The sequence below is a fragment of the Piliocolobus tephrosceles genome, chromosome 7, assembly GCF_002776525.5.
Source record: "Piliocolobus tephrosceles isolate RC106 chromosome 7, ASM277652v3, whole genome shotgun sequence".
NCBI classification, from domain to species: Eukaryota; Metazoa; Chordata; class Mammalia; order Primates; family Cercopithecidae; genus Piliocolobus; species Piliocolobus tephrosceles.
Window position 1 is genome coordinate 86,058,161 of NC_045440.1, and position 24,452 is coordinate 86,082,612.

Sequence of the window (24,452 nt, forward strand, 5' to 3'; positions counted from 1 at the left end):
AATAAAAGGAATTTGAACTTAAAAGAAAGAAGTAAAATTATCCTTTTCACAGAGGATATAATCTTAGATATAGAAAATCCTAAAGACACACACACACAAAAATGGCTAGAACTAATAAATGAATTCAGCAAAGTAACAGGATACAAAGTCAATGCTCAAACAGCTGTTGCATTTTTATATGCTAATAATGAATAATTTGAAAAGGAAATTATTAAAATAATTTCATCTATCCTATCAGCAAAAAGAATAAATTATTTAGGAATTAATTTAATCAAGAAGGTAACAGACTTGCACGATGAAAACTGCAAAACATTGTTCAAAGAAATTAAAGAAAACATAAGTAAATGGAACTGTACCCCTTGCACATTAATTGGAAGACTTAATATTGTTAAGATGTCAAATGCTACCCAAAGAGATCCACAGATTCGATGCAATCTCTGTCAAAAGCCCAATGATATTTTTTACAGAAACTTTAAAAATCTAAAATATGTATGGAATCTCATGGAACCCCAAGTAGCTAAATCAATCTTGAAAAAGAAGAACAAAGCTGGAGGGATCACACTTCCTGATTTCAAAACGTACTGCAAAGCTACAGTAATCAAAACAGTGTTTTACAGGTATAAGGACAAACATATAGACAAAGGGTATAGAATAGAGAATCTCAAAATAAGCCCTTGCATATACCATTGATCCTTGAGCAACACAGGGGCTATGGGTGCTGACTCCCAAACAGTTGAAAATCCACATATAACTTTTTAATCCCGCAAAACTTAACTGCTAATAGCCTTGCCAATAACACAAATAGTGTATTAACATATATTTTGTATATTACATGTATTATACATTGTATTCTTACAATAAAGTAAGCTAGATTTTAAAAAATGTTATTATGAAAATCTAATGGAAGAGAAAATACATTTACTATTCATTAAGCAGAGGTAAAAGGGATAGATTATGAGAGATTACTTAATGGATGCAATGTATATTATTCAAGTGTTGAATACCCTAAAAGCCTCAACTTCATCACTGTGAAATCAATCTATGCATGTAACAAAATTACATTTGTAGCCTGTCAATTTATACAAACAAGACAAATAAAAATAAATAGTTAAAATTGAGCTGGATTCCTTTTCTGTTCCTGAAAAAGTGATTAGCTAATCATGTATTTTTAAACTCTTAAGAATAAAACTAGGGACAAAGAAATCATGTTAAAGTGGCAGTAAAATGTCAATACGCTTTAAAAATTTGTTTCCACTTTTGTTTTTAAAAAAGAGATTTTTTTTTAACTTTTAGGTTTAGAGGTACATGTGCAGGTTCGTTTTATAGGTAAACTGCATTTCACGGGTATTTGGTGTACAGACTATTTTGTCACCTGTGTAATAAGCATAGTGCCCAATAGGTAGTTTTTTGATCCTCATCTTCCCTGAACCATCCATCCTTAAGTAGGCCCCAGTATCTGTTGTTCCTTTCTTTGTGTCCATGTGTACTCATTGTTCAGCTCCCACTTATAAGTGAGAACATGCAGTATTTGGTATTCTGTTCCTGTGTTAGTTTGCTTAGGATACTGGCCTTCAGCTCCCTCCACGTTGCTGCAAAGGACATGATTAGACCAGGTATGGTGGCTAACGCCTGCAATCCCAGTGCTTTGGGAGGCAGATGAGGGCGGATCACCTGAGGTCAAGGGTTTGAGACCAGTCTGACCAATGTGGCAAAACCCCATCTCTACTAAAAATACAAAAATTAGCCAGGCATGGTGGTGTGCACCTGTAATACCAGCCACATGGGAGGCTGAGACAGGAGAATCGCTTGAACCTAGGAGGCGGAGGTTGTAGTGAGCCGAGATCTCACCACTGCACTCCAGCCTGGGAGACAGAGGAAGACTCACTCACTCAGTCTCAAGGAAAAAAAAAAAAAAGACATGATCTGATTATTTAAAAAAGAAATATTTTTGAAAGGAAATTTTGTGAGTAAATAAATTTGCTGTAATAGAAATTCTTTTCATATTTATAAAAGTTTATTCCTGTAGTGTTAATTTTTCCATTTATTTGTCTACATTATAATTATAATAACCACAGTTTTTAAATATTTTATATATTTGATATGGTTAATTGCTTTCTTTATTTTTCATCAAAATATCATTTTTGAAATGACATATATTTTGAAATAATATTTTCAAGTTCCAGGAAAGCTTCTGTTGGGGTTTTATTGTGATTGAATGAAACACGAGGTAAGTTTTAGGACAACTGATACGGTTACAATCATGATGGTCTGAGTATCATTTCTAGACAACAGCAGGTATACTTTTAATGTTTTATTGGGTAACACTGCTGTAGGATTTTCAAAGGTACCCTTTATTAAGTTACAATTGCTCCATCTGTTCCTAGTTTGTTAACTACTTTTTTAACCATGAAAAATTACCTTTAGTTCTTCATTGAAATGACCATATTCTTTATTTTAATTAATTAATTTAGGATTTCTTTTATTCTTTCCCTTTTTTATTTCCTTGAAAGTTTACTGATTTTCAGTTTTTAATGCTGCTGTTATTCTTGTTATGTAATGCATTTGTTTAAAGTTCTAAATTTTCCCTTATGATTTTTTTTGGCCAACTTCCACAAATTTTGGAGTGGGTTAACAGATTTTTTAATTGTGTTGTTAATATTTAATATTTGTATATATTTATGGAGTACATATGCTATTTTGTTACATGCATAGAATGAGTAATGATCAAGTCAAAATATTAGGGGTATCTACCACCTGAAGTATTTTCTTATTTCTATGTGTTGAGAAAGTTTAAGTCATCTCTTCTAGCTATTTTGAAAGATACACTACAGGCTGAGCGCAGTGGCTCACACCTGTAATCCCAGTACTTTGGGAGGCCAAGGTGGGTGGATCACTTGAGGCCAGGAAGTCTAGACCAGCCTGGCCAACATGGCAAAACCCTGTCTCTACTAAAAATACAAAAATTAGCTGGATATGGTGGCACGCACCTGTAATCCCAGCTACTCAGGAGGCTGAGGAAGGAGAATCACTTGAACCCAGGAGGTGGAGGTTGCAGTGAGCCAATATCTCGTCACTGCACTCCAGCCTGGGAGACAGAGCAAAATTCTGTCTCAAAGAATAAGAAAGAAAAAGAAACATACACTACATTATTGTTAACTCTAGGCACCCTATTCTGCTATCGAACATTAGAACTTATTTCTCCTAACTGTATGTTTGTGCTCATTAACCAATCTCTCTTCATCCATCCTCCCCAACCCACACACACTTCCCAGCCTATTATCTATCATTCTACTTTCTACCTCCACCTCCATGGGATCAACTGTTATAGCTCCCACATATGGGTGAGAACATGTGATATTTCTCAATCTGTGCATAGCTTACTTCACTTAACATAATAACCTCCAGATCCATCCATGTTTCTGCAAATAACAAGATCTCATTTTTTAATGGCCAACTAATACTCCATTGTGTTTACCACATTCTCTTTATGCATTCATCTGTTGATGGACATTTAGGTTGACTCAATATCTTTGCTATTATGAATAGTGCTGCAATGAACATGAGAGTGAAGGTATCCCTTTGATATAATGATTTATTTTCCTGTGGATAATTACCCAGTAGTGGAATTGCTGGATCATATGGTAGTGTTACTTTTAGTTTTATGAGAATTCTCCATACTGTTTTCCGTAGTGGCCCTATTAATTTACATTCCTACCCACAGTGTATAAGAGTTCCCTTTTCTCCATATTCTTGCCAGAATCTGTTACATTTTCTCTTTTTTAATAAAAGCAATTCTAACTGGATAAGATGATATCTCATTCTGATTTTGATTTGCATTTCCCTGATGATTAATGACAAGCATTTTTTTCATGTACCTGTTGATCATTTGTATGTCTTCTTTCTAAAAATGTCTACTTGCATTCTTTGCCCACTTTTTAATGGAATTATTATTTTTTTTTACTGTTGAGTTCCTTGCATATTTTAGATATTCATCCCTTGTTGGATAAATAGTTTATGAATATTTTCTTCCATTCAGCAGGTATCCTAACTCTTGAGGGCTTTCTTTGCTGTACAGTTTTTTAACTTTAATATAATCCCATTTCTCTATTTCTGTTTTTGTTATCTATGCTTTTGCTGTCTTAGCCAGAAAATCTTTGCCTAGATGAATGTTCTGAAATGTTTTCTCTGTTTTCTTCTAGTAGCCTTATAATTTGGAGTCTTACATTTAAGTTTATAATCCATCTTCAGCTGCTTTTTGTATATGGTGAGAGATAGTAGTCCAATTTCATTCTTCTGCATGGATATCTAATTTTCCCAGCACCATTTATTAAAGAGGATATCTTCTCACCATTTATTAAAGAGGATATCTTCTCTACAATGTATGCTCCTGGCACCTTTGTCAAAAATCACTTGGTTTTAAGTATGCAGGTTTATTTCTGGGCTCTCTATTCTTCTCTATCTCTATCAATGTGTCTTTTTAAATACCAATGTCATGCTGTTTTGGTTACCATAGCCGAGTAATATGGTTTGAAGTCAGGTAGTGTGATGCCTTCAGCTTTATTCTTTTTGCTCAGGATTACTTCAGTTATTCAAGCCCTTTGTTGATTCTATACACCAATTTTATGATTCTTTTTTGTATTTCTGTGACATTGCCATTTTGATAGAGATTGCATTAAATCTGTAGATTGCTTTGGGCAGTATGGTCATTTTGCCAAGGTTGATTCTTCTGGTATGTGAGCTTGAGATGGCTTTCTAATTGACTGTGTCGTCTTCGATTTCCCTCATCAGTCTTTTGTAGCTTTTCTTGCAGAGAAAGGCTGTCTTTCACCTCCTTGGCTAAATTTATTTCCAAGTATTTTATTTTTGTAGCTATTGTAAATGGGATTGCCTTCTTGGTTTCTTTATCAGCTTGTTCATTATTAGTGTATAGAAATGCTACATTTGTGTATGATGAAATTCTATGCTGCAACTTTCCTGAATTTATTTTTCAGAATCCTAAAGTGTCTTTAGATGTAAGATTATGCCATTTGCAAACAGGGACAATTTGACTTTCTGTTTCCCAATTTCAGTATCTTTTCATTTCTTTATATTGCCGATTACTCTAGCTATAATTTCCAGTAGTATGTCAAATATGAGTGCTGAAAGTGGGCATGCTCGTCTTGTTCCAGTTCTTAGAGGAAAGGATTTCAGTTTTTTCCCATTCAGTATGATGTTAACTATGAGTTTTTCATATATGGCCTTTATTATATTGAAGTATGTTCTTTCTATGCCTAGTTTGTTGAGATTTTGTATCATGAAAAGACTAACTTTTATCTAATGCATTTTCTCCATCTTCTGAAATGATCATATGGATTTTGTCCTTCATTCTGTTGATATGATGTATCACATGTGTTCATTTGCATATGTTGAACCATTCCTGCATCCCTGGAATAAATCCCATTTGATCATTTAGTATCTGTTTGATGTGCTGTTGGATTCAGTTTGCTAGTATTTCATTGAGGATTTTTGCATCTGTTCATCAGGGATATTGGCCTGTAGTTTTCTTTATTTTTTGCATCCCTGTCTAGTTTTGGTATCAATGTAATGCTGGCCTTGGAGAATGAGTTAGGGATAATTCCCTCATGTTCAATTTTTTTTAATAGCTTGAAGAGAATTGGCTTTGGTTCTTCTTTGAAAAATTGGTGGGAGTCAGCATGAAGCCATCCAGTCCTGGAGTTTTCTTTGTTGGAAGACTTTTTATTACTGATTCAATCTAGCTACTAATTATTGGTCTGTTTAGGTTTTTTATTTCTTCCTGGTTTAATCTTGGTAGGTTGTATGTATCAAAGAATTCACCCATTTCCTTTAGGGTTTCCAGTTCATTACCATACAGTTGTTCATAATTGTCTCTGACACTCTTTTGTATTTCTGTGGCATCAGTTTTAATGCCTTCTTCTTCATTTCTGATTTTGTTTACTTGCATCTTCTTTTTTTCTTGGTTAGTCTAGCTAGTGAATTTTGTTTGCATGTTATCAACTTTGTTCATCTTTTTTAAAAGAAAATTTGTTGATCCTTTGTATTTTTTTTAAGTTTCTATTTCATTTAGCTCCACTCTGATCTTCATGATTTCTTTTCTTCTGCTAATTTTGGGTTGGGATTCTTCGTGCTTTTCTAGTTCCTTGAGGTGCATCATTAAATTGTTTATTTGAAATCTTTCCTACTTTTTTGACATAGGCATTAATTACTATAAATTTCCCAGTTAGCATTGCTTTTGCTGTATCCCAGACGTGTTGGTATGTTGTGTTTTGATTCTTACTGGTCTAAAAAATTTTTTGATTTCCTCTTTAATTTCTTTCTTGCTTAATAATTTGGGAGCATGTGCTTTAATTTCCATGTATTTATGCGGTTTCTAAAGCTCCTCTTGTAAATGATGTCTAGTTTTGTTTCAATGGAGTCTGAGAAGACACTTTGCATTATGTAATTTTTAAAAATGTTGTTAAGCCATTTTTTGTGTCCTAAAATATAGTCTATCCTGGAGAATGTTCCCTATGCCGATGAGAAAAATGTGTATTCTCTGGCTCTTGAATGAAATTTTCTGTAAATGTCTGTTAGATACACTGGGTATAAAGTGCAGTTTAAATTAAACATTTTTTGTTTGTTTGTTTGTTTATTATTTTCTGTCTAGATGATCTATGTAATGCTGAGAATGTAGCGCTTAAATTTTCCCAACTATTATTGTGTTGGAATCTCTCTCTCCCTTTAGATCTAATAATATTTGCTTTATACAGCTGGGTGTCTTGGTGTAGAGAGCATATATGTTTAGAATTGTTATATCCTCTTGCTGAATTGATCTTTTTTTTGTTTGTTTGTTTGAGATGGAGTCTCACTCTGTCGCCCAGACTGGAGTGCAGTGGTGTGATCTTGGTTCACTGTAACCTCCACCTCCCTGGTTCAAGTGATTCTCCTGTCTCAGCCTCCTGAGTAGCTGGGATTACAGGCACATGCAGTCAACCCCGGCTAATTTTTTGTATTTTAGTAGAGATGGGGTTTCACCATGTTGCCCAGGCTGGTCTCAAACTCCTGAGCTCAGGTGATTTGCCCGCCTTGGCCTCCCAAAGTGCTAGGATTACAGGCGTGAGCCACCGTGCCCAATCCCTTTATCATTACATAATGACCTTTCTTGTCTCTTTTTTAACTTACAGTCGATTGTGTCTAACATTCATATAGCTATTCCTGCTGGCTTTTGGTTTCCATTTGCATAAAATATCTTTTTTCTTCCCTTTACTTTCAGTCCATATGTGTCTTTACGAGTGTGATGAGTTTCTTCTAGGCAGAATATTGTGGGGTCATTTTTTAATCCATTAATTCAAGCTATATCTTTCAGGTGGAAAATTTAATACATTTACATTCAAGGTTATGATTGATATGTGAGGGCTTATTCCTGCCATTTTATTAATCGATTTCTGGTTATTTTTGTATATTCCTTGTTCCTTTGCATCTCTATCATTGTTTACGATTGCAGTTTGGTGGTTTTCTGTAATGGTAACATTTGAGTCCTTTCTCTTTCTTATTTGTGTGTTTGATCTACCAGTGGACTTTCTATATTTGTGTGTTTTCATGCTGGTAAATATTGTCCTTTTGTTTCCATACGTAGGACTACCATGAGCATTTTTGTAGGTCCAGTCGACTGGTGATGAATTCCTTCAGCTTTTGCTTATCTTGGAAAGCCTTTATTTTTCCTTCGTTTATGAAGGATAACTTTATTGATTACAGTGTCCTTGGCTGGCTTTTTTTTTTTCTTTCAGCACTTTGAATTTATCATCCCAGTCTCTGCTGGCTTGTAAAGTTTTTGGTGAGAAATCCACTGTTAGTCTGTTGAGGGTTCCCTTATAAATGACTAATTTTTCTCTTGCTGTTTTCAGAATTCTTTGTATTTGACTTTTAACAGTTTGACTACAATGGGCCATAAAGGAGACTTTTTCTTTGCTTTTTTGCAAAAGAAGACATGCAAACAGCCAATAAACATAATTTTTAAATGCTCAGCATCACTAATAATCAGAGAAATGCAAATCAAAAATGATGAGATATCACCTCGCAGCAGAGTGGCTTTTATTAAAAAGTCAGAAAATATGAGACGTTGGTGAGGTTGAAGAGAAAAAGGAATGCTTACACACCATCAGTGGGGATGCAAATTGCAGCCACGGTGGAAAGCAGTTTGTTGATTTCACAAAGAACTAAAAACAGAATTACCATTCAACCCAGGAATCTCATGACCAGGTATCTAGCCAAAGAAAAATAAATTATTTTACCAAAAAGACACCTGCATTCCTATGTTTATTGCAGCACAGTAGCAAAGACATGGAATGAACCCTGATGCCCATCAATGATAGCCTGGATAAAGAAAATGTGGCACATATACACCAACATGCAGCCATAAAAAAGAAAAAAATCATGTCCTTTGCAGCAATATGGATGAAGCTGAAGGCCATTATCCTAAGTGAATTAACACTGAAACAGAAAACCAAATACTATATGTTCTCACTTCTAAGTGGCAGCTAAACATTGGATACGCATGAACACAAAGATGGGAACAATAGACACTGGGGGCTCCAAAAGGGAGAAGGCAAAAGTTGAATAACCACCTATCAAGTACTACATTTTCTATTTGGGTTACAGGATCATTAGAAGCCACAAACTCAGCATCATGCAAAATACTTATGTAACAAACCCGCACATGTACCCCCTGAATCTAAAATACAAAATAAGATGAATCTTTTTTTTTTTAAGAAAACCTTTTTTCATTGTACCTGTTTGGGAATCTTTGGGCCTCCTGTGCCTGGGTGTCTAAATCTCTTGCTAGACTTGGGAAGTTTTCATATAGTATTTTGTTGAACCGTTTTTCTAACTCTATTGTTTTCTCTTTGCCTTCTGAGACTCCAAAATTTTGAATATTTGGTCACTTTTGGGGTCCTATATGTCATGTGGGCTTTGCTCATTTTTTAAAACATCTTTTTTATTTTTGTCTGTATGAGTTATTTCAAAAGGAAATAGACCACTTCAAATGGACTACTGCACCATTTTCTCCGTTTTAAAATATTACTATGCCTTAGGAAGCAATCTAGCCAGGAGGGTTATTTGACCTCATACAGGTATTGCTTTCCCACCTGTAATGCCATTCATCCAGAGCTCCCCTTGACCCAGCAAGACTCTATTCAGTCACCAATCACTTCCTTTAGAAAACGTACCCACTACCCATATCACTCTAGAGTTGGTTTCGTCATACTGTATGGCAATTCTGTTTCCTCTATTGAACTATGAATGTTTCCAGGAACAAGAATAAGTTTCATCTTTTTCTTCCTCATACAGGGAAGTGACTGACACACAGTAAGGCATCCCACAAATGTTCAAAGAATCAACAGGAGGTGCAATGGCCAGTGGAACAATTATAGGTATGTAAGACTATGTAAAGGAACATAAAGCCAAACCGCTGTGAAAACCGCATTCAGAAGTCAGTCGGCTACTAGGTACACAGGACAAATCCATTCATTCTCCAAATCCTACACGCCCAGGAAGCAGTTTCACTTTACAGCAAGTTGAAGAGTCGCACCCTCAGATGCCGTAAAAGGGAAAAAAGTCCACGGTTGGGACGAGGATTCCATATTCGCGGCACCGTCAGGGCGGGAAAGTTCCCGGCTGTCAGTTGGAGGGTGGGTCCTCGCTCCGCCCCCTCGGGCCGCACTTCCGCGCTTCCGGGAGGCGTGTCCTAAGCTCAGGGACCCCTCGCTGGGTGCCGGTTAAGACCCAGCTCCGCGTCGCCGGTGCTATGGAGGCGGCGGCGGCGGCGGAGGCGGAGGCGGAAGTGGAAAACGAAGACGGCGACAGCAGCTGCGGGGATGTATGCTTCATGGACAAAGGCTTGCAGAGGTAAAGGGCGCTCCGCAGCTGGGAGCGACCCGCGCATTCCCCAGGGCCGGGGCCGTGGGTGGCTGGAGGCGACAGCGGAGCGGAGGCGCGGCACTGCTTTACCAAGACGATAAGTGAACGCAGTCTGGCTTTCGACCTCCCCACTTCTCCAAAACTGCTCTGCTGAAGTGCCAAGTTGAATGAGCCATGGATGTCTTCCCGCCCGTGTCTCCTGCCCAGCATTTCACAGGACTCTGCTTAGCCTTGAAACTGCCCCAGGACCTTGTCCTCCACCAGCTTATGACCACTGTTTCCTTCTGCTGGTTTTGCTTACTTACTTATTTCTTTGCTTGCCGTTTAATTGTTGGTTTTCTCGTGTTCTCTCGTCTTTCCTCTTCTTCGCTCTGAAAAAGAACCTGCAGGATAGTATCTCTGGCAGCTATGAGCGGGCAGTCGCAGCTGCCTGTTAGTTTTGCCTCAGTTCTCCTTGCCTCCATTCGAAATCATTTGTCTGTTACAGAACACTACAATACATATATTCATATACTTTTTGAAAGTACTAAACTTACTATATTTAGTTCACCGTTTCCCTCTCTCGAAGCCCCGACTTGTGCAAAGCATATGAGGCACTTGGTTCTGCAATTCTGTAAAGCAGGTCTCCGCCTGCATTTGAGGCTCTTTAGTCTCGACTCTAACATTTCTCCACTTACACTTTATTTAGCTGTACTGAGCTACAGGCAGTTCCATAGCAGACTTCTCTGTGCCTTTGCATATGCTCTTCCTTTGTAGCGTGTCCTCTACGCGAACTTTGCTACTGATAATTAAGCATCTTGTTCTGGATTCTGATTTAAACTTTGCCAGATGATCCCAGGAAGATGGTGTTCAAGGGACATTTTACATTTTTATTTAATACTAGCTGCCATTTACTGAATTCCATCTGTGTGTGCATGTTATATACATTATCACTAATCCTCACGGTAATTCTACAAGGTAGTAATTTTTCTCATTTACAAGTGATGAATGAGACTCAGAGTCTTTTGACAATTTGTTCATCTTTAAACACTTCGTAAAGCATTAAGTTCGGATTCAAACCCATTTTCCGTCTAATTTCACTGTGCTTTTTCTACCATCTCACATTATCTGCACATTATTAATGTCGAGAAACAAATGTGTCAGAAAATAAATGACTGTCATTAAGAGCATGTGTTGATAGCATAAGGTCTGGCACTAAGAAAGAACTCAAGTAAATGACAGGGCGGGATAATTGCGAAATGCTCCAGATAGTCACATTTAAAGGTTGCTAGTCTGAAATTTGCAAATGCTTCCCTGCTGTCAGAGTTAGGTTTCCTACAGCTGTAAGATAGCTGCTACTGAACCTACAGCAGATGCCCATGACATTGTGTGTCCCTGTTCCTGGCTGTATCTCCCATCCAGCAACTCCAAACCGTGTGCACTGTAGTTTGTGTTCCTGGAACTACTATCTTCAGGAGAAAATTCAGTTATAAATAGTAATTGGAGTGAAGAGTTCTGTTTAGGGGAGATCCATTAACTTTCAACAAGGGATAATAGGGACTTTTTCAATAGAAATTGCAATAACGTGGTTTCTTTTTGAAAATGCAATAGACTGTGGATTAAATAGCTATTGCACACGAAGAAGAAAATAAAGTTATAATCTCCAGCATGAGATCTGGATTTACATACAATCTGTTAACATAACTGCAAGAATTTGGTCAAGCTATTTAATTTCTATAAACTTCGGTATCCTTAAGATACCCACTGCTTAGAGTTATTGTGAGAATTAATTGAGGTCAGAAAACTGAGGCTTAGGTTGTCATTTGCTCAAATCACACAGCAAAACTGTGATAGAATGCAGATTCGAACTGGGATATTAAGATTCCAGAGCCTTTACAGTTATTGACTATTATTCAGCACTGCCTTCAATATATGCTGATGACTGCACATAGGAGTTAGAAATGCCCACTGTCACTTGCCTCCATTGAGCGGTTTCTTGTTTGTAAATAATCCAAAATACTTGGTTATGTTGTAAGAAGCACCGTGTTTTGTGAGACGTTTTTAAAGGAATGTCACAAATAGGAAAGATTTCATTCTAGAATGAATAAAGCACATATTTGGTATCTACATGCTGTTTGGTTAATTTTAGTTATTTGGTCATGCTTTTAAAACCTATTTTGTTTTTTTATAATATATATTTTGTTTTGTAGCATATCAGAATTATCTTTAGATTCAACTCTTCATGCCGTCAATCTTCATTGCAATAACATCTCCAAGATCGAAGCCATTGATCATATTTGGAATTTACGACATCTAGACCTGTCATCTAATCAAATAAGTCGAATTGAAGGGCTAAACACACTGACAAAACTTTGTACATTAAATTTGTCCTGCAATTTGATTACAAAAGTAGAAGGTTTGTAAGCGATTTTCATATAACACTTAAGGAAAATGATTTAGGTCCATTTTTTTCCCAAAAGAATGGAATAAATATTATCAGAAACTCTTAAAAATTGAGTCCAAAACTCATTATACAAAATATTTTCTCCAAAAAAGTGTCAATTTTTTAAAAATTCTGTTTTTTCTAAATGCCAATAAAAGTGATTTCGCTGTTACCAGACTGGAACAGTCTGAAATAACATTGTAATGCTGTATCTCTCTAATTAATTATTGAAATTTTATAAAGGCTTTATTTTATTTTACTTTTTTTTAGGACTTGAAGAACTAATTAATCTGACTAGACTAAATTTATCATACAACCACATAAATGATCTTACTGGTAAGTAGAAATGCTTATGTTTTGTGTATGCTAAATGTTTTGTCACATGTGATAAGTTAACAGCTCAGCTAAGCATGTTGGAAATCTCTGGATATTAATCTAATTTTTAGCCAAAGAGCTCATCTACAGAGTGTATTCCAGTCATAATTCTGTTTTGTTGGTGCCAGAACCACAGCTGAGTACAAAATTTAGAAGTAAAAACCAAGGTAGTCAGTAGCAGGAAAAACTTGATTGGAAAGGATCCAGTTTAAGGGAATATGTTTTAATTTTAGCCAGTTAGTCAATGTACTGTTATATAGAGAAGAATAGTTCCAATAGAACTTTCACAGTGGTAAAAATGTTCTAATCTGTGTTCAGTATGGTAGCCAGTAGCCAAATGTGGTTATTGAGCACTGGAAATATAACTAGTGCAACTTAAGGACTGAATTTGTAATTTTATTTAATTTTACTTAGAAAATAAAAAGCCACATGTAGCTAATGGCTACCATGTTGAACAGTGACATGCCGCATTCCAAAGGCTGTTGCAAGTTAAGGAGCAAATAAAATGATATTTTCTTTTTATCTGTAATGACAGCTAAGAAGATTTTAAAAGTGTTGCCTTTTTTAATTGATTAAAGTGATGCAGCTGATAAGTTGAACAGTTTCATGACTATTCTTAGAATTATTTGCTAGAACTAGCAGAATTCCTCTAATATCTTCACAATCCTTATCAATATTTGAAACAATCTCATTCATTGGTTGACTCTTCTCCCCACTAAAAGAACACTACCCTGTGCCAGCTGCTTAGTATACAAAAAATAAAAAGACCTAGTCTGTACCCTTAAGCTGAAGTAATAACTGTATTTTAATTTTGTGAAATCTTTTTTCCTCTAAAGACATGAAGTATTAGAACTGAGTTTCGCCTGGCACGGTGTCTCATGCCTGTAATCCCAGCACTTTGGGAGGCCAAGGCGGGTGGGTCCCTGAGATTGGGAGTTCGAGACCAGCCTGACCAATATGGAGAAACCCCGTCTTTACTAAAAATACAACATTAGCCAGACATGGTGGCACATGCCTGTAATCTCAGCTACTCAGGAGTCTGAGGTGGGAGAATCGCCTGAACCCAGGAGGCAGAGGTTGCGGTGAGCTGAGATTGCGGTGTTGCACTCCAGCCTGGGCAACAAGAGCGAAACTCCATCTCAAAAAAAAAGGAACTGAGTTTCAACCCTGGCCTTGTCATTAATTACTATGTAATGATGAGCGAGGTATTTACTCTTTGGATGCAATTTCCTTATCTAAAGAATGTGAATGGATAAGATAGTTCATTCTCTCAGTATGTGTTTATGAAGATCACTATATCAAACACTGTTTTATAGTGATGAAAAAACCAACAACAATAAGTAAGATAAGTTACAGGGCTTACATTATAGTGGGGAAGAAAAACAACCCCCCAAAAAATCAGCAAAAGATTTGAACAGACAGTTCACCAAGAAGATACATAAATGGCAAATGAGCCATGGAAAAAAAAAATGGTTGGAATCCTTAGTGATTAATGAAATACAAATTAAAACCACAATACCATTTCACCCCTAGAATAGCTAAAACAGTGACAGTGCTGGTGAGATTGTGAAGCAGTTGAAACTTGCATACATTGCTGGTAGATTTAAAATGGTACAACCACTTTGGAAAGGAAGTTTTTTTTTTTTTTTTTTTAATTTGAGATACAGTCTTGCTCTGGAGTGCAGTGGTGTGCTCCTGGCTCACTGCACCCTCTGCCTCATGGGTTCCAGCGATTCTCCTGTCTCAGCCTCCTGAGTAGCTAGGACTACAGGCATGCTCCACCATGCCTGGCTAATTTTTTATATTTTTAGTAGAGATGGGGTTTCACCATGTTGGCCAGGCTGGTCTTGAACTCCTGGCCTCAAGTGATCTACCCACCTCATCCTCCCAAAATGCTAAGACTACAGGTGTGAGCCTGTACTGGCTGTCACTGTGCCTGGCTGAGTTTGACAGTTTGTTATTGTTATAATGGCAAACATAACCCTTAAATATAATTGTACAGTCTGACTCTTAGGTATTTACCAAAGAGAAATTAAAATGTGTCCACTCAAACACCTGTACATGAACGTTCATATGATTACATAGCTTTTTATATGATTTCTCCATTTTAGAGAAAGTTCTGAGGCAGAAAAAAAAACTGTAAGCGCTTGAAGGGTACACTGCCATTGTACAATTAGTACTCGTCCATGACAGCTGCAGCTGAAGTCCAAGTTGGGCCAGGCACCAATAGCAACTGCTACAAAATGTTCTAGATAAGCTTGTGTGAGAAATATTACCAGGGAATTAAATGAATGCTAATGTATTTATATTCAAACCAGCAAAATTGAAGTGTACTACAGGGTTTGCTTATGTCTGCTAATCAAGACTGATGTGTTGAGGCAGCCTAAAGCCATTGCTTTACCGTTTTCTCATATGAGTGTGTGCGTCCACCTGGGGAAGTTCTTTTGATTTATTTTGTTTTGAAGAGAACCAGAGCCCAGGAACCTCGGGGACTAAAGCCTCAAAGAAATGTTAAACTTGTGTTTCTTCAAAACAACAATTAACTTTACCGATAGCCTATTCATTAGATATAGCTGTTCACAGCAAGATCTTATTAATGCTGCCCGTTTGCCTCTAAAAGTATAACCTATCTAGCCACTATTTCTAATTAGCTATTGGAAAGACTATTGCTGTGGCATTTAAAGAATTATTTTCCTATTGCAGGGTTGATTCCCCTTCATGGAATTAAGCATAAACTTAGGTATATTGATCTACACAGTAATCGTATAGATAGTATCCATCACTTACTTCAGTGTACAATAGGATTGCACTTCCTGACTAATCTTATTTTGGAGAAAGATGGAGATGATAATCCTGTCTGTCGACTACCAGGTAAGAACAATTAATTTAATATTTTTTCTAATAGTTAATATTCAGAGCTTCTTTATTTTCCTGAAATTGGCATTTGTGACCTCATTTTAGTCTTCAGCTTTACAATATTTTCTATATTGGGGAAAACATGGTTACAAATGAAATTACTGTATTAAGACTAATGACTGTTACAGAACACAAGATGAACAGTTCAGTGATTCTCCTATTTAGGCAGCTTCATATTTGATAAGTGAGTGCCTCAAAATTATATCATTATGGTATATTCTATTAATAATAGTATAATATTATGCAGCCACAATGAAGAATATAGAATCTCTTTAACTACTAATGGACAATTATGTCCAAGATACATTAAGAGGATGAAAAGCAGGTTGTAAAGTACTGCATACAGTAGGCCACCATTTGTGTGAAAAGGGTAACACACATACACAGACACAGATATTTACATACATACATATATATGTATGCACGTATGTATGTGTGTGCTCAGTATGTACATAAAACATCTAGAAGAATACACACTTTAAAAAAATTATAACATTGGCTAACTCCAGGAAAGGCAACTGGGTAACTAGAGATTAAGGAATGAGAAAATTGTTCACTGTGTTCGTTTTGAATTTCATATTATGTGAATTTATTACATTATTAATAAATGATTTTGTTTTAAGAAAGTTTAATATATACAGATGCTGGTGCTGCTGAAATGCTATTTGAACTAATTGGGAATCAATCAAGTTGACAAAGATAAAGCAGACCAGACTATCATTTCTAGAACTCACTTATCTCATATTGCTTAACCAAACAATAAGAGAGAAATGTGTAGAATGTGAATATACATTCTAAAGATCTGCTTGAGTACAAGTTAGCTACAGAGGCTTCATTTTATTATTCATACGCAATTATAAGAAGGCTTTTTGCAGCATGGAAACCTGTGTTGCTAATTTCATTTCACAGAAGAAAATCTGATATATATGATAATTGTTTTCCGAAGGTGGAAAATATTTCCTATTGTTTTCCATAAAGTCTCCCTGAAAATTGGGACAGATTTGAGAGTTTTCTGAGGAAACCCTTTCCTGGAAAGAAAACCATATTTCTAAAGTCTTGCATTTTTCTTTTCTCTGCTAAACCTTCAGGTTGGATTTTTAAAAAATAGTCTTGTCAAGAACTTCTGGTTTCTACAATTCGAATCTTTATTTTTCACCTTTTTTCCTAAATTAGGTACTTCTCTCAATACAGTCACCCTCCCTTCAGAATTGAAAGGTAACTTATTGCTGAAATAACTTCTCTTCCCTCAAGATTTCTAAGTTGCCAGACTTCTTTCTTACTTTTGGAATTCTTCCAACCACTTCGTTGGCCTTTATTAGAAATACTTAGTTTTAAAATTACATTTACGCAGGATTAAGGTGCTTCTGTTAACGTTAGTACCAAAGGAATGTTAATTTGTCAGATTTAATTGTTCTTAGGGAAAATATACGTATTATTCTTCATTACTTGATAGTTTACCTGCTTTAATATTAGTTATGTGTAATTTAAAAGAGAAGAAGGGGGATATTTTGCTAATGCTGAGACCTCACTAGGGAAATTCTGGCATTTTGGTCATTATCCACATCATCCTGCTTTATGTTCATTTATGTTGTTTATGTTAATCATATTAAAAAATAAAAGACATGTTTAGCTTCCTTCCTAGAATAAATTTCTGCTGGTTTTGTGCATTATATATTTAAAGTAATTTTTTAGAGATAGTTATTTTCACTTTTTGAACTTCATCAGGAGAGTTATTTGAGAGGGATGGAGAGTGAAGGAGAAGTGTTTTGTTTCTTTTATATGTAATGATTTGTATTTTAATGATTACATGCTGGAGAAGTTGAGTAAGTAACAACTTTATTATTTGCCTTCTGAAACTATTCTGGGGGATATATCTGGTATGATAAATTTAGTTTATTCTAGAAATAATTGAGTTTTTTTAATATTTAAGTTTTCATTTTGAATGATTTGTTTCCAAGGGTACAGAGCAGTTATTCTCCAGACTCTGCCACAGCTTAGAATCTTAGATTGCAAGAACATATTTGGTGAACCAGTAAATTTGGCAGAAATAAATTCATCACAGCTGCAGTGCCTAGAAGGTCTTTTGGATAATTTAGTTTCTTCTGATTCTCCCCTAAATATAAGTGAAGATGAGGTATAGTATTTACATTTTTTTCATAATATAAAAAATACCTTCAAATTTCAACAAGTGAATATAAATTAAAAGGATTTTGGTTTGTTTCTGTGTCATAGATCGTTGATAGTATGCCAGTGATAACAGCGCCCATCGATGAGTTAGTTCCCTTGGAACAGTTTGCAAGTCCACCAAGTGATGCTGTGTTGACGTCTTTTATGTCCGTGTGTCAGTCTTCTGAGCCAGAGAAAAGTAATCATGAAAGCGATTTGCAGAATGAGATAAAACTTCAAAAATTAGATGATCAAATTTTACAACTTCTAAATGAAGTAACTATTTTTCCTGCTTCTCTATAGACATGTTTATTGAAGAAAACATAGTTAAGAAAATGTAAAATAAAAATTATGTACTAGCTGACTCACCTATTTTAATGCATCAGTGTTCATATATTTTTGTTTTCCTCTACAGAAATAGGGGTCTGTTATTGCGTAGTGGTAGTAAAAGGTAACATAAATTTTTCACTCATTTTATTTGTCTTCCTTTACATCTTCATTATGTAATTTCTTTGTCTTGTTCTGCAGTATTTCACATTACTGCCATTCCACCCACCTTTTATTTCCACCATAAGCAAGGGGGAAACTCTTTGGACTCAGTGTTACTTAACGCAAAGGAATACTTTGGCCTCTACGATCTCTTCAGTGGATTAATGGTCAAAATCACCTCTACAACTTACAGCTGAATGGCAGGTTAATTTACATAGTTTCTGTATCAATTTCATTTTCCAGTAGACCATCACCTAATCAATCTATACTTTCCTGAGCTCTTAATCCTTTTTTACCCCTGCTACCGAATCTCTAGTTTTTAGAATCTGTGAGCTACGTTTATGAACTACAATTCCTAGAATTTACTGCTATTCAGGTCTCCAACCCTCACTCCAGCATTCTCACTATCATCCACAGTGGCGGTGGTTCTCTTGGGTACCACTACTATCTGATGGCAATAGATTATTACTTTATTCCCTTCTAGCTGGGTGTAGGATAGAAAGATAGTGGTATAGGTCAAAGAGGCTATTAGTCAAATGTTAGTTCAACTTAAAAATTTGTAACTAAGTTATTGTTACTAATTTTTTTTTTTAGAGTCAGGGTCTTACTCTGTCACCCAGGCTGGACTTTTGGACTCCTCCATTTCTTAGATTGAAGTTTTTAATGTCTTTAATGTGAAGTGAACATGTCAGTTTCTCGTCAGCTGATCTCATTTTATTCTCATAACAACCCAATCAAGTAGATAGAGATTAATGTATTATTGTCCGGGTTGTAGAAAAGAAGTTCCAGAATTTAAATCACTTATTTAAAAGTACTTTATTTGCAAGATAGTTGAGCTCCAAATTCATATCTCCTTATGTCCAATCAAATTCTTCAACTGTGTCATGCTTCTTTCTTACATTGCTAGCTCTTTCTACTTTGTTAACCAAAAACAAGAGTCTAGCTATCTGGAAAGAAAGGTGATTCACTGCTGTGTATATTTAAAATGTTTAAGAAAATGACTTCTTGTTAACTGTCTATCTTGGTGTAAAGAGTACACATGCAGTTTGAATTGCATTGAGCTGTTCTTACACTCAAATGATTTCATCTCAAGTATCAACTTATAAAGTCATAATATTACTGCAATGTGCTGTATTATAATAAAGACATTTGTTTTTCTTAATCATGGGACTTAAAATCATAATTACCCTGCCGAAGTGGGAAATTTTATATCTGTGAAAAACTGTTTTGCTTTTATTTTAGTTTTTCTCCAACATTCTATTATGAGCATTTTTATTCTTCAGCAAACTTGAAAGAATTTCTTAGTGAATATCAATATATCCACCAACTAGATTCTACACTTAACATTTTACTACATTTATTTTGTCATGTAGCTATCTATTCATGTATCAGACTATCTTATGACACATTTCAAAGTAAATTACACACATCAGTACATTTTTCCCTAAATACTAAGCATGCATATCATTAATTAGAGTTAAATATTTTTTAGGTGTTTTCTTTGATGTGAAATACAGGTCTGCATATTTCCTGAATTGAGAATACATATATCTGTTATCCAAACTTCTGCGAAGGTTAACATTATCATGTTCCCCATGGCCTCTCCCACAAGCAGTCCTCTACTGCCTCCAGAGGCAATCACTTTTCTGATTTTTAGTCTACCATATATTATTTAATATTTGTTTTAGAACTTAATATAAATGGAATCATACAGTGTATACTCTTTTGTGTAAGGCTTCTTTCACTCAGCATAACCTTTTAAAAATCCATGCTATTATGTATAATCAGTACTTATTTCTATGAAGTATGCCATTCTATGAATATATTACACTTTACTTTTCCATTGTCCTGTTCAAGGTTATAACCTAGCTTATAACCTGGGTTATTCGAGGTTTGTGAGTAGAGCTGCAATGAATATTACTGTATAATCTTTTTGTAAACATGTATCTTTGTTTCTCTGCAGTAAACAGCTAGAAGTGCAGTTTCTGGGTTATAGGGTAGATGTATGTTCGGTTTTATAAGAAATTGATAACTTTTTTCAAATTGGTTATTCTGTTTCATTCTCACTAACAATGTATGACTGTTCCAGTTTGTCTGCCACCCCACCAATATTTGGTGAGGTTAGCATTGCTTTTATTTTAGTCATTCTAGTGGGAGTATCATGATGTTTGTTCTGATTTTAATCTACATTTCACTAATGATTAGTTATGTTGGACAGTTTTTTGTGTGCTTATTGAGTATTTATTTATCTTCTATGAATGCCTGTTCAAAATTTTTGCCCATTTTTAAATTGGGTTGTTTATCCAGGTTGTAGGAATTGATTATATATGCTAGACACCTAGTGTTTTGTCAAATACGAATATTTTCTCCCTGTTTGTGGATATCACATTCATTTCCTTACTGGTCTTTTGATAAGCAATAGTGTTTAATTTTGATAAAGTCCAATTTGTCATTTTTTTCCCTTTTAGGATCATTGTTTTCTGCAACTTTAAAACCTTTTGTGCATACCAAAACAACATTCTCCTGTGTTAGCCTCTAAAAGTTTTAATGGTTTTACCTTTTGCATTTAGATCTGTGTAAATATGTGGTTCACTCTTTTCCATATGGATTTTCAGTTATCTCAGTATCATTTGTAGAAAACGCTTTTCTTTTCACTAAATTTCTTTAATGAATTTCTTGAAAAAAAAAATTAAATCACCTTACAAACTGTAAAATCTAGCTCTGGGTTCTTTTTTTCTTTGTCAGTTTGAGTAAGTTGTATTTTTCAGTTAATTTGTCCATTTCATCTCATTATCAGCATAAAATTGTTAATATTCCCTTATTATACTTTTAATTTATATAGGATCTGTAATGAAAATCTGTTTCATTACTGATACTGGTAATGTGTGTGTTTTCTCTATTTATTTTTTATTTATTTGCTTGAATAGTTTAGCAAGGGGTTTTGATGATCTTTTCAGAGAATAGACTTTTGGCTTTGTTAATTTGATTAATATTTGTTTTCTGTGTTCTTGATTTCTGGTTATTTTCCTCCTCTACTGTGAATTTACTTTGCTGTTTGTTTTCTAGCGCCTTTTTTTTTTTTTTTTTAAATACCGTCTTGCCCTGTCACCCAGGCTGGAGTGCAGTGGCCTGATTTCAGCTCACTACAACCTCCATGGCTCCTGGGTTCCAGCGATTCTCCTGCCTCAGCCTCCCAAATAGCTGGGATTACAGGCCTGTGCTGCCACACCCAGCTAATGTTTGTAATTTTAGTAGAGACAGGGTTTCTTTCACCGTGTTGCCCAGGCTGGTCTCGAACTCCTGGCCTCAAGTGATCCTCCCACCTCTGCCTTCCAAAGTGCTGGGATTATAGGCATAAGGCATGGCCCCCAGCCATAACTTCTTAATATAAGTACTTAGGTCATTGATTTTAGACTTATCTCCTAATATGATCATTTAAAGCCATAAACATTCCTCTGAGCACTGCTTTAGCCGCATGCCACAAATTTTGGTATGTTTTGCTTTTGCTATTGTATAAATACTTATCTAATTTCCTTTGTGATTTCTTCCTTGATCCAAGAAATATTTAGAAATGTCTTTTATTAATTTTTAAACCATTTGTCATTCTATAGATATGTTATTGGTCCTTGATTTCTGATTTACTTCCATTTTGTTCAGAGAACATATTCTGAATAATTTCCATCTTTTTAAATTTATTGTTTTTTTATAGCCTGGCATATGGTTTTTCTAGGTGGATATTCATTGTGCTTTTAAAAAGAATGTATATTCTACAATTAAGTCAGCATGATTGATAGTATTTTCAGGTGAACCACGTCTTTACTCATTTTTTGTCCATTCTATCAGTTGCTGATGCTTGGTTTTTTGTTTGTAGAGGTGGGGGGTTGATCTAGTTCTATCAGTTGTGGCATGAAGAAGTGTTTAAATCTCTGTGATTGTGGATTTGTGTTTCTCCTTTTAGTTCTTTATTTGCTTCTTATGTTTGAAGCTCTGTTATTAAACACATACACATTTATGACTGCTTGGTCTTTCTGATGAAGTTACTCTTTTATTATTATGAAATGTTCCTCTTTAACAGCCTTATTGAGATACATTATTCACTTACCATATGGTTCACCCATTTGAAGTGTGCAATTCAGTGCTACCCATTAGCAGTCATTGCTCATTTCCTTCTACCTACACCCTCAACCCTAAGCAACCACAAATCTATTTTCTTTCTCTATGGATTTGCCTATTTTGAACATTTCATATAAATGAAATCATAATATTTAGCCTTTTGTGACTAGCTTCTTTCACTTAGCATAATATTTTCAAGGTTCATCCATATTGGAGCATGTATCAATACTTCATTTCTTTTTATTACCAAATAATTATTCCATTGTATGGATATACCACATTTTATTTATCCTTTTGTCAGTTGATAGATGTTTGAGTAGCCTCTACTTTTGATTATTATGATATTTCTATGAATATTTATGTATAAGTTTTTGTGTAGACATAGATTTTCATTTCTCTTGGCTATATACCTAGAAGTAGAATTGCTGGGTCATATGTTTAACCTTTGGAGCAACTACCAGACTTTCCAAAGTAACTGTACTATTTTATATCTTCAGCAGCAGTATATGAAGGTTCCAGTTTTTCCACATCCTTGCTATCTTGCTCTTTTGTGTCATTTTCATTATAGCCATCATAGTGGGTGTAGAGATATACCTCATCGTGGCATCCATTTGCTTTTAATCTGTTTGTGTCTTTATATTTAAATGGGTCATGTGGACAGAAGAAAAGTGAGTCTTGTTTTTAAATCCCATCTGGCCATCACTTTTTTTGAAGAGTCTGTTAAAATTTACTGTAATCATTAATGAAGTTAGATTAGAGTCTACCATTTTATTGTTATTTGTTTTCTGTTTGTCTCTGTTTTCTATTCGTTTTTCTTCCTTTCCTACTTTCTGTTGGATAATTTTTAGAATTCAGGTTTTTTTGTTTTGTTTTATTTTGTTTTTTGAGATGGAGTTTCACTCTTGTTGCTCAGGCTGAAATGCAATGGCATGATCTCAGCTCACCTCAACCTCCACCTCCTGGGTTCAAGCAATTTTCCTGCCTCAGCATCCTGAGTAGCAGGGATTACAGGCATGTGTCACCACGCCCGGCTAATTTTGTATTTTTAGTAGAGACGAGGTTTCTCCATGTTGGTCAGGCTGGCCTTGAACTCCCCAGCTCAGGTGATCCACCCACCTTGGCTTCCCAAAGTGCTGGGATATAATTCAGTTTTAATTCATAATGTTGGTTTTTTAGTCACAATTCTTTAGGTTTTGTTTTGGTCTGAATGCTCTAAAAAAAGACTTGAAATAGTCTACTTAGAGTTAATACTGTATCACTTCAAGTAAAATGTTTAAACATTATTTGTATTTATCTGTATATAAATCAACTGTGATGCTCTTATTTCTTCTTGAGGATTCAAATTTCCATCTAGTGTTATATTCCTTCAGCCAGGACTTCCAGTCTGAACTTCCTTTAGCAAATGTAGTGTTACATCTATGGATAGTAGTCTGTTTCACTTTTAGTCTTAGTGGACTTTTTCACTGAATATAGAGTTCTCAATTGACAATTTTTTTTTCTTTCAGTACTGTCCCTGGTCTCCATAGTTTTGATTGCAAAGTTAACATGAATTCAAGATCCTTGATTTCTTGTACGTAATATGCCGTTTTTCTTTGGCTACTGTCAAGAATTTGTCTCTGTTTGTTTTCAGCAGTTTGACTGCATTGTACCTAAGGATGGTTTTCTTTGTGTTTATCCTACTTCCGGTTTCTCTATGCTTCCTGAATCTGTAATTTTATGTTTTCACCTAATTTGGGAACTTTCTTCCAATATTTATTCTGCTCCATTTTCTCCTCTCTTTTTCAGATTCCATGTAGACTTTTTGATATTGCCTCAAAATTCCCCAACGCTCTGTACATTTTGTCAACATTTGTTTTTCTGTACTCTTCATATCGAATAACTTCCATTGAGCTAGCTTCAGGTTCGTATACTCTTTCTTTATTGTCTCATTCTGCTATTAATCTCAGTCAGTTTCTACTTCAGACATTGTATTTTTCAGTTATAGAATTTCTATTTTTTATAGTTCTATTTCTGAGCTGAGTTTTCTTGTCTTTTTGTTTATGACAGGCGTATTTCT

At 35.3% G+C, this 24,452-nt stretch overlaps 1 protein-coding gene across 6 annotated transcripts in view; it reads left to right on the forward strand.

Moving 5' to 3' along the window:
• The first annotated feature begins 9,634 nt into the window (after positions 1-9,634).
• The window catches only part of LRRCC1 (leucine rich repeat and coiled-coil centrosomal protein 1), a 40,903-nt gene continuing 26,085 nt past the window's right edge, over positions 9,635-24,452 (forward strand). The window contains exons 1-7 of one of the 6 annotated variants that reach the window (XM_023227804.3): positions 9,635-9,903; positions 12,105-12,310; positions 12,608-12,673; positions 15,416-15,583; positions 16,802-16,843; positions 17,587-17,762; positions 17,861-18,070. In XM_023227804.3, the coding sequence (XP_023083572.1) occupies positions 9,803-9,903; positions 12,105-12,310; positions 12,608-12,673; positions 15,416-15,583; positions 16,802-16,843; positions 17,587-17,762; positions 17,861-18,070 (969 nt within the window). In that variant the 5' untranslated portion in view covers positions 9,635-9,802. Of the gene's footprint in view, positions 9,904-12,104; positions 12,311-12,607; positions 12,674-15,415; positions 15,584-16,801; positions 16,844-17,586; positions 17,763-17,860; positions 18,071-24,452 lie in introns of those variants that run through there. The other 5 variants (XM_023227806.3, XM_023227805.2, XM_023227808.2 and 2 more) reach the window with 5 other exon arrangements.